Here is a 9538-nt window from a genome sequence, read left to right on the forward strand (position 1 = left end):
GGGTCCGGGTTTTTATAGAGTCTGCAAGACACTTAAGAAGTTTTTATAGGTCTCTCACTTTAGTGGAGCTCTGGTGGCGTAGTACTTGACGGCTTAGCAGTCCAAACTAACCAGCCGTTCAGGGCGATCTATTTCCATAACGATTCACCGCCTCCGAAACTCAATTGGGGGTCGCCATGATTCAGAAACGACTCGATGTCAGTGAGTTTGGTTTTCTCACTTTTGTTGTTGTTGTTACGTGCCATCGAGTTTGACCCAACTCATAGCGACCCCTCCTCGGGTTTCCGAGGCACTACGGAAGTAGACTGCCCCATCTTCCTTCAGAGGAGTGGCTGGTGGGTTTGAATCGCCAGCCTTCCGGTTAGCAGTCAAGTGACTTAAGCACTACGCTACCAGAGCTCCCATTCTCACTTTCCTAGTACTAAAATAGTTTCCTCACAGCGATTGGGGCAGAGGTCCCAACGGTCTCTTTCGCTCTCACTCATTTCGTCCTCCCCCGCCCCAAAACGCCTGTCCCGCTGACCACACAGTTTCGCCCCCGCGCCTCCATCTGCATAGATTTCTCCGCCCACGATGCTTTTCAAGAGCGCTCGGAGGTTTACTGAAGTCCTTGGTGTGCGTGCGCGCGTACTTGTTTCTGCGTGTGTGCGTGCCATGGAAGAAATCCCGCCTCCTGGCTCCCGTGGTTGGCCAGACCAAAAAGATTGCGCTCCAAGTAGGAAGAAGAGCAGGATCGAAAGGAATTAAGAGAGTCAAGTGGGAGGGGGAGGGGGTCTCCTCTTTGCCGTTGGCTGTGGCCGCGGAGCCGCCTCTCTGTGATTGGCTGGGTGGCGGGGTCAGCAGTCTTGCGTCGACTTGTCTTTGCCGCGAGCGGCGCCGGGATTGCAGACGCCGGCCACAGCCAGAGGTGGGTTAGAAACTGCGTCTGCATGCACCAGGGGCGAGGTGGAGGGACGCGGCGCATCAGGTACTCAATACCTGCGTCGGTGGGCGGCAGATGCGGAGGACGGGGGCAGGCGGCCGGCCGGCCGGGGCTGGCGGGCGTTGGTGAGGCGGCGGGACCTGGGCCTGCGCGGACCGCCCGCCGCCCGCGTCTCCGTCCGTCTTTCGGTTTCTGGATAATTGTTTTGAGTTTTTTTTTCCTTTGGGCTGATGAGAATTTTGGTTGATTCGTTTCATACACTCCTCACTGGTTTGGGTTAAAGCGGCAGATGCATGATGGTGCCATTTGTTGTTGAAATAAGGGGCTTCCTGTCGTCTATGCGTGTACCTTTTGGGTTTAAGGGAAGGGGATGATAGCATTGTCATTTATTTTCTGTGACCGTCGATTTTCAAGGCCTCGCCAACCTGGTAAAATTAGGCAAATACTATGTGTAGCTCTTACCCATACTGAATCTTTCTTTTTCCTCCTCCTCCTTTCGGTCCTTCCGTTTTTTTTTTTTTTTTTTTTTAAACTGCAGGAGAATTCGTGGGAGGGTCTTTTGAAAATTATGAAAAGATTTGTATCTTCAACACTTCTGTTTTACTTGCAGGTCTGACAGCTGGGAAGAAACTGGAAGAAAGATGCCCTCTGATTCTTTTTGTTTGGTTGCCCAATCTCGACTTGACTCCAAATGGTTAAAAACAGATATACAGGTGGGATTTTGACATCCTTTTGTGTGTGTGTGTGTGTGTGTGTGTGTGTATCTATCTACCTGCTTCCATATTTAAAGTTCTGGTTAAAGCTTTCTTTAGCATATGTAATGGCGTATAAATTGGATCTTGCCGTATTAGAGAAACAGGTTCATTTCCTATAACATAAAATCAGCGTTTTATCCGTTTTTATGGTTGACTTTGTAGAATGTGTGTGGCTACATTTTAATGATAGTTACTTGTGTTAGGACATTGAGCTCTAGTTTTGAAAAAAATTTTCTTTATGAAACAGTAGTACTTTTAAAGATGTCTAGATATGTCTTAAGCATATCTTGATGACTGTCTAGTGATAGTTTTTGAGATGGTTAGACAACTACGAGGGGAAAAATTAAGTGATATGCAGTAATTTATTATGTTTTCCAGACACTCATTTTATGGGATCCTTGGATTTTGTTTCTCAAGAATGTTGGTTTTAGACTCTAATGTTTTGATTTAATAAGCTAATTACAGCCTTATCCAGAAATTATCAATAAATAGCAGCGGTAATGTTTCTGTGAATTATTCTTTACTCCCAAGGTAGTTTTGCTTGAAAATGGTTTAAAAGCTACTTTTGGAATTCTGTGTAACCAGAAAAAAGAGGTATCTGAAATATTTTGTAGTGTTTTTGGAGTAATCTACCTTTTTTTTTTTTCTTTTTAAAATTATTTTTTTGTGATTTGGTGGTATAGTGCCTAAGATATTTGACTGCTAGTCAGAAGGTTGGCAGTTCAAACCCACCAGCCACTCCTTGGAAGGAAGACTGAGCAATCTATTTCCATAGAGATACTGCCTCAGAAACCCAAGGAGGGGTGGCTATGAGTCTGATGCGACTGGACGGCACTGAGTTGGGTTTCGTTTTGGTGGCAGAATGTTTACAGAGCAAGTTGGTTTTCCATTCAACAATCCACTAAAATCGTCTATCTTTTATAATATTTTTCATACTAAGTGATTGTGTATCAGCAGCCATATAATATGTAAGGAAGTCGTAAAAGATACTAGTAGTAAAGCATTATTGCCTCTCTAATTTTCTTTTAGGAGCTCTGGTAGCATAGTGCCTAAGGCACTTGACTGCTAACCAGAAGGCTGGCAGTTCAAACCCACCAGCCACTCCTCGGAAGGAAGGTTGGGCAATCTACTTCTATAGTGATACCGACTCGGAAACCCAAAGAGGGGTCGCTGTGATCGTGTCCGACTCGACAGCACATAACAACAACAACAACTATTTTCTTTTAAACAAGTGTTGAGTATTGGCTTATATGAGAGCCAACTATTTAGAACCATGTAGTGGATAATGGGATTGTTATTAATGGTGTCATGTTAGGTAAAACAGAGCATAAAGAATCAGTTCTAGAATTGGTAGAATAGTCACTGTTTTGGCTTGCTAATGTTTAAATGTTTCTTTTATTTAGAAATTACTGTCTTTTTTTTTTAAAGCTGGTTGAGGGAGATGAGAGATGAGTAATTTCTCATTTCTGTAATCTTGATATTCAGGTAAACTAGTTTTAAGAATTGCTTTTATATTAGTATTTAAGTGCTTTGAGAAATGTGTTGAATTAAAGAGCTACCTAATGAAGTTTTTTTTTAAAGTAAGTATCATTGAATAACTTCTAAATAAGAGTTTTAGCACCTTAATCTAAAATTAGTTCAGAGCTTAGTTGAGGGCCTACAGTGAATCAGGCAAATGTACATAAAGAGAAGGATGGTATACACCTTAGAATGCTTGTCATTTCAGTTTTGATATATTTATTTTAATATAGTACTTGGCCCTTTTTTATATGTTTGAAATATTCTTCAGAAAGTCTTCTAATACCCTTGGGATAAAGAGACCTAGTTTTTTTTTTTTTTTAAAATAAATATAATTTGTTCTTGTTGGGGTTGTTAAGAATATACACAGCAAGACATAGACCAATTCAATTTCTGTGTGCACAATTCACTGACAGATTACACTCTTCAAGTTGTATAATTATTCTCACCCTCCTTTGCCGAGTTGTTCCTCGCCATTAACATAAACTCACGGCCCCTAAGTTTTCTGTCCAATCTACTGAGTTGCTGTTGTCAATTTGATTCCATGTAGATAAATCCTAAAATAATACAATCTTCAAGGCAGACGTTCTTTACCAAAACTAAACTGTTGATTGGTTTTAAGATGATGTCAAAGGATATTTTTGGTTTAAGGTTTAAAGTTTATCTCAGAGTGGTAAGTTCAGGGGTTTATCCAGATTCCATGGCTCCAGAAAATCTAGATTCCTGAGAATTTGAAATTCTGTTCTATATTTCCCCACTTTGATCAGGATTCTTCTGTAGGATCTAATCAAAACGTTCAATAATGGTAGACAGGCACCATCCAGTTCTTCTGATCTCATGGCAAAAGGCAGTTCATGAAGGCAGTTAAACACACCTACCATTTCTTCCTCCTTTTCTTGACTCTCTTCCTCTCTCTGATGCTTCAGGCAATAAGAAACCAATTACTGGACTTTGGATGGCTGCTTGCAAGTTTTTAAGACCCTAGGCATTATTCAGTGAACTAGGAGATAAAACAGAAGAATTAAACACATTATTAGGCCAGTTAATTGGGATGTCTGGTAAAGCTATGACCCTAAACCTCCAAACCAAGGAACTAAATCCCATGAGGTGTTTGGTTTTATTGTAGCAGCCTCAGTAGCTACTCTTTTTTTTTTTTAAATCATTGTTGTAAATACATCAGTCATACAACTTTTGCCAATTTAACTTTTTACAGGAAGACGTAGGTTTTGAATATTGCCCCAAAGGAAAAATGTGTATTGGAGCTATTTAATAGCATGCAAAGAATGATTGCTGACTTTGGTTTCATATAATTTCTCCAGCATTACTTACTAAATGTGAGAAATTAATTATAGTTTTACCCTAAGGAATTACTTCGACATAGTTTCACTCTTCAGGATGTTGCCCCTCCGTTCATTGTGGATGGAAACCTTGTGCTGGCAGATTTTTTATCCCTATCTTGCTGAAGATGTCTCTTCTACTTTGAGTGGAAAGCACTTATCTCTTATAGTTAGTGGGAAGAGAATTGACACTTGTTGCATAGAAAAATGTTTCTTAGCCACAAAATTTAGCAAATGTATATTCTATAGCTATTTTTGTTTATATAATTCTTTTGAAATTTTTAGTGACTTTAGAAAGGAAAAACTTTTGGGGACCAGACACAATGGATGTAAGCTACACAGATCCTAGGTTTTTTTGATCCTAGGCGTAGTGCCTAAGGCACTTAACCGCTAACCAGAAGGTTGGTGGTTCAAACCCACCAGCCAATCCTTGGAAGGAATGGGCAATTTACTTCTATAGTGATACTTCCTCGAAAACCCAAGGGGGGTCGCTATGAGTCGGAGACGACTTGACAGCAATAACAACAACAGCAGACTTTCAGCTGTATCAGACTTTGAATGCTGCTATCACCTCCCTCCAATAGAGTGTCCATAAGTGCCAGACATTTGTTTTTTACATATATATCAAAATAAACTTATTGCCATCAAGTTGATTCTGACTCAGTGACCTGTGTAGAGTTTTCAAGACTGTGCATTTCTGTGGAAGCATACTACCTCATCTTTCTCCTGTGGAGTGGCTGATGGGTTCGAACCACTGACCTCTTAGTTGGTTGCCATATGCCTTCTCCATTGCATTGCCAGAACTATTTACATACATAATGTTCTTTAATTCTTCTAACTCTTTTCTCTGATGATTGTGAAGAGTCACTTGAATTGCCATGTTTTCCTCCCCTCTTTGGAAGAGATGATATGTAGAGTCTATCTTTATCATTACCAAAATGATCATTTTTATTTTTACAGTAAAAGTCCTTCTGTCTATTGTGATTGGTAGTTTTTCAGTGAACCAAAAAGTCAGTTAAGAAAAACCAAAAACCAAACCGAACTCATTGCCATCTGATTCTGACTCATAGTGAGCGACCTCCATTGGGTTTCCATGCTGTAAATCTTTAAGGAAACAGATTGCCTTATCTTTCTTCCACAGAGTGGTTGGTAGATTTGAACCATTGACCTTTTGACTATGAGCCAAATGCCTTAACCACTACACTACCAATCAAAAAAAAAAAAACCCAAATTCATTGCCATCGATTCCGACCCAGGGCGACACCTGTTGGGTTTCTAAGGCTGTAAATTTTTACAGAAGTAGATTGCCCAAGTCTTCCTTCCATGGAGTAGCTGGTAGGTTTGAACCACTGACCTTCTGGTCAGCAGCTAAGTACCTTATCTACTATGCCACCAGAGCTCCACAGTTAAGAAGAACTATAAAAAAAGCCCATGATACCTTAAAAATCTATTATTCTTAAGACGTATATACATTTTTTCTTTTTAATACCAATCTTTATATAAGGCTAAGGGTATATAATATATTATATAAGGAGTAGGGGTCCAAGCATGAGATTTATCCTCCTCTACATACTACAAAAGCAGTACTCAAGTACTAAGATGAATCTTGCCCAGTTTCTGTTTTTGGTTTCTTTGAAGTGGAGCATGAAATTGTATATATGAAGCAATTTTTCTTCTAACTTTTTATTTTGAAATAATAATAGGCTCACAGAGGTTTGTAAAGATAGTACAGAGAGGTCCTCTGTATCCCTCATTCAGATTCTGCTGTTGCTGTTACATGCCATTGAGTTGGTTATGACTCATAATGGCCCTGTGTACAACAGAACAAAACACTGCCTGCTCCTGTTCTATCCTCAGAACTGTTGCCATTTTTGAGCCAGTTATTACACCACTGTGTTAGTCAGTCTTCTTGAGAGTCTTCTCTTTTTTACTGTCCAAACTTGGTGTCCTTCTCTAGGGACTGGTCCTTCCTGATAAATACATCAATAGTATGTAAAATGAAGTCTCGCCATTCTTGCTTCCGTGGAACATTCTAGCTGTACTTGTAAGACAGATTTGTTTGCTCTCTGACAGTCCATGGTATATATTCAATATTCTTTGCCAAAATTAATTCAAAGGCATTGATGATTCTTTAGTCTTCTTTATTCATTGTCTAGCTTTGACATGCATATGAGGTGAGTGAAAATATCATGGGTTGGGTCAGGCACACCTTAGTCCTCAAAGGGATGTGTTTGCTTTTTAATACTTGAAAGGGGTCTTTTGTAGCAGATTAGCTCAGTGCACTATGTCTTTTGATTTTTGACTGTTATTTTCATAGGCATTGATTGTGGATCCAAGTAAAGTGAAATCATTGCCAACTTAAATAGTTAAATTATTTGTAACTATATTAAGATATCAAAACCTACAGAGTAACATTGGTACAATGTGTGTGTACACTCCTATGCCATTTTATCACATGTAGATTCCTATTACCACGACTGGTATATATATATTGTTGTTGTTGTTGTTATGTGCCGTCAAGTCAAACCCGACTCATAGCGACCCCTCCTTGGGTTTCCGAGGCAGTATCACTTAGGAAAGTAGGATTGCCCAACCTTCCTTCCGAGGAGTGGCTGGTGGGTTTGAACCGCCAGCCGTCTGGTTAGCAGGCAAGTGTCTTAGCCACTATGCTACCAGAGCTCCCTGGTAATATATATGTATATTTATATAATATATATATATATATTATATATACACATACGTATATATATATATACACACACACACATATATATGTGTTTGTATAAAATAGGAGCTCTGGTGTGTAATGCCTAAGGCATTTGACTGCTAACCAGAAGGCTGGCGGTTCAAACCCACCAGCCACTCCTCGGAAGGAAGATTGGGCAATCTATTTCTGTAGAGATACTGCCTTGGAAACCCAAGGAGGAGTCACGTGCACAGCCTAACATATTTGACTGCTAACGGGAAGGTTGGCAGTTCAGTCTCACCAGCCACTCTGCAGAAGGATGACGGGTCAATCTACATCCGTAAAGATTGACTGCCTCGGATACCCAGTTGGGGTCACTATGAGTCGGAATCAATTGATGGCAGTGGTTTGGTTTTGGTTTGGAATGCCCTTCAAGTTCATCGACGCGGTATTTTGCAGATTCTGCATTATCCTTTAGTGTTACTTAGTATTCCATCATGTGTAATGGACCACAGTTTGGTTATCTGTTCCTCTGTTGATGAACAGTTAGGTGATTTCTATCTCTTTGATGTTGTGAATAGTGCTGCGATGAACATGGGTGTGCATATATCTATTTATGCCTGGCCTTGAGGATACATAAAGCTGGCGGTTCAAACCCACCAGCCACTCCTTGGAAGGAAGGTTGGGCAATCTACTTCCGTAGTGACACTGCCTCGGAAACCCAAGGAGGGTCGCTGTGAGTCGGGTCCGACTCGACAGCACATAACGACAGCAGCAACAACCTAGGAATGGGATTGCTGGATCAAATAGCATTTCTTTTTCCAGCTTTTTAAGGAGTTGCCATACCGATTAGCATAGTGGTTGTATCACTTTACAGTTCTACCAGTAGTGTATGAGTGGAGTCCCAGTCCCACTATATCCTAGCCAGCATTATTTGTCTTGTTGAACTTTGGTATTGTTGCTGGGATGAGATGGTATTTCATTATTATTTTGATTTACTTTTCTGTCATGGCTAATGATTGTGAACATTTCTTCATGTGTTTGCTGGCCACCTGAATATCTTCTTTGGTGAAGTATCTGTCCCTGTCTTCTGCCCGTTTTTGAATTGGATTATTTGTCTTTTGATGTTGAAGTGTTGGCGTTTTCTATACGTTGTAGAGATAAGTCCCTTGTCTGATGTATTACTGCCAAATATTTTTTCCCATTCTGTAGATTCTCTTTTTACTTTTTTTGAATAAGTTTTTAATGCATATAGGAATTTGATTTTTAGAAGTCATCTAGTTTGTCTTTTGCTGTTTGTGCATCTTGGGTTATGCTTGATAGTCTATTTGTGCCATAAATTAGGGCCCCTATGTTTGCCCCTATTTTTCCTTTGATGAACTTTATAGTTTTGGGTTTCACTTAAGTCTTTGATCCATCTGGAGTTAGTTTTTGTGTGTGGTTTGAGGAATGGATCTTGTTTTATTTTTCTGCAAATGGATATCCAGTTTTGCCAGCACCATTTGTTGAAGAGACTATCTCTTCCCCATTTAAGGGATTTTGGCCCTTTGTCAAAGATCAGATAACCATAGGTCAATAGATCGATTTCTGGGTTCTCAGTTCTGTTCTGCTTGTCTGTATGTCTTTGTTGTATCAACACCAGACTGTTTTGACAATTGTGGCTGTATAGTAGGTTTTAAGATCTGAGAGTATGAGACCTCCTCTGTTGTTCTTCTTCAGTAGTGCTTTGCTTATCAGAGGTCTCTTTCTTTTCCATATAAAGTTAGTGATTGGTTTTTCCAAGTCTTTAAAGAGTGTTGATAGAATCTGGACTGAGATTGCATTGAATGTATAGATTGCTTTGGGTAGTGTTGGCATTTTCAAAATGTTCAAGATTCCTATCCATGAGCATGATATATTCTTCCATTTATGTAGATCTCATAGAGCTTCTTTTTTTTTTTTTCTTAATTGTGATTTGGGTGAAGATTTACAAAGCAAATTCACTTTCCATACACAGTTCACATATACTTTGTCTCATGTCATTGACCACAGTTTACCATGATGGAACAGCTCCCCTCCCACTTCCTCCCCATAGTTACCTCTTCCCTGTGTCCATCCCTCCATAGTCGCCTGCCCCCTGAGCTGTCTCCCTGTGCATAAGCAGCCCTTCTTTCTCCCATGATTATTCTCTCCAAGGCGTGTAATTATGTAACTTAACATGCCTGTATTTTGTTTGGCTGGAAACCACAGGTGTGGGTTCAATTCCAGATCTGAAGGGCAGCCAGGGGCCATAGTCTTAGTGGTTCCACCAGGCTCTATTGGACCAGCAAACCTGGTCCCC

The 9538-nt window shown here is 40.2% G+C and overlaps 1 protein-coding gene across 1 annotated transcript in view; it reads left to right on the plus strand.

Annotated features, from left to right (window-relative positions):
• The first annotated feature begins 1563 nt into the window (after positions 1 to 1563).
• Positions 1564 to 9538, plus strand: part of HERC2 (HECT and RLD domain containing E3 ubiquitin protein ligase 2) — a 554454-nt gene continuing 546479 nt past the window's right edge. The window contains exon 1 of the mRNA XM_007945978.1: positions 1564 to 1635. Within this exon, the coding sequence (XP_007944169.1) occupies positions 1564 to 1635 (72 nt within the window). The remainder of the gene's footprint in view (positions 1636 to 9538) is intronic.

Source organism: Orycteropus afer, unplaced genomic scaffold (genome assembly GCF_000298275.1).
Source record: "Orycteropus afer afer isolate SDZICR_OR568_19922 unplaced genomic scaffold, OryAfe1.0 scaffold00146, whole genome shotgun sequence".
In the NCBI taxonomy this organism is placed as follows: domain Eukaryota; kingdom Metazoa; phylum Chordata; class Mammalia; order Tubulidentata; family Orycteropodidae; genus Orycteropus; species Orycteropus afer.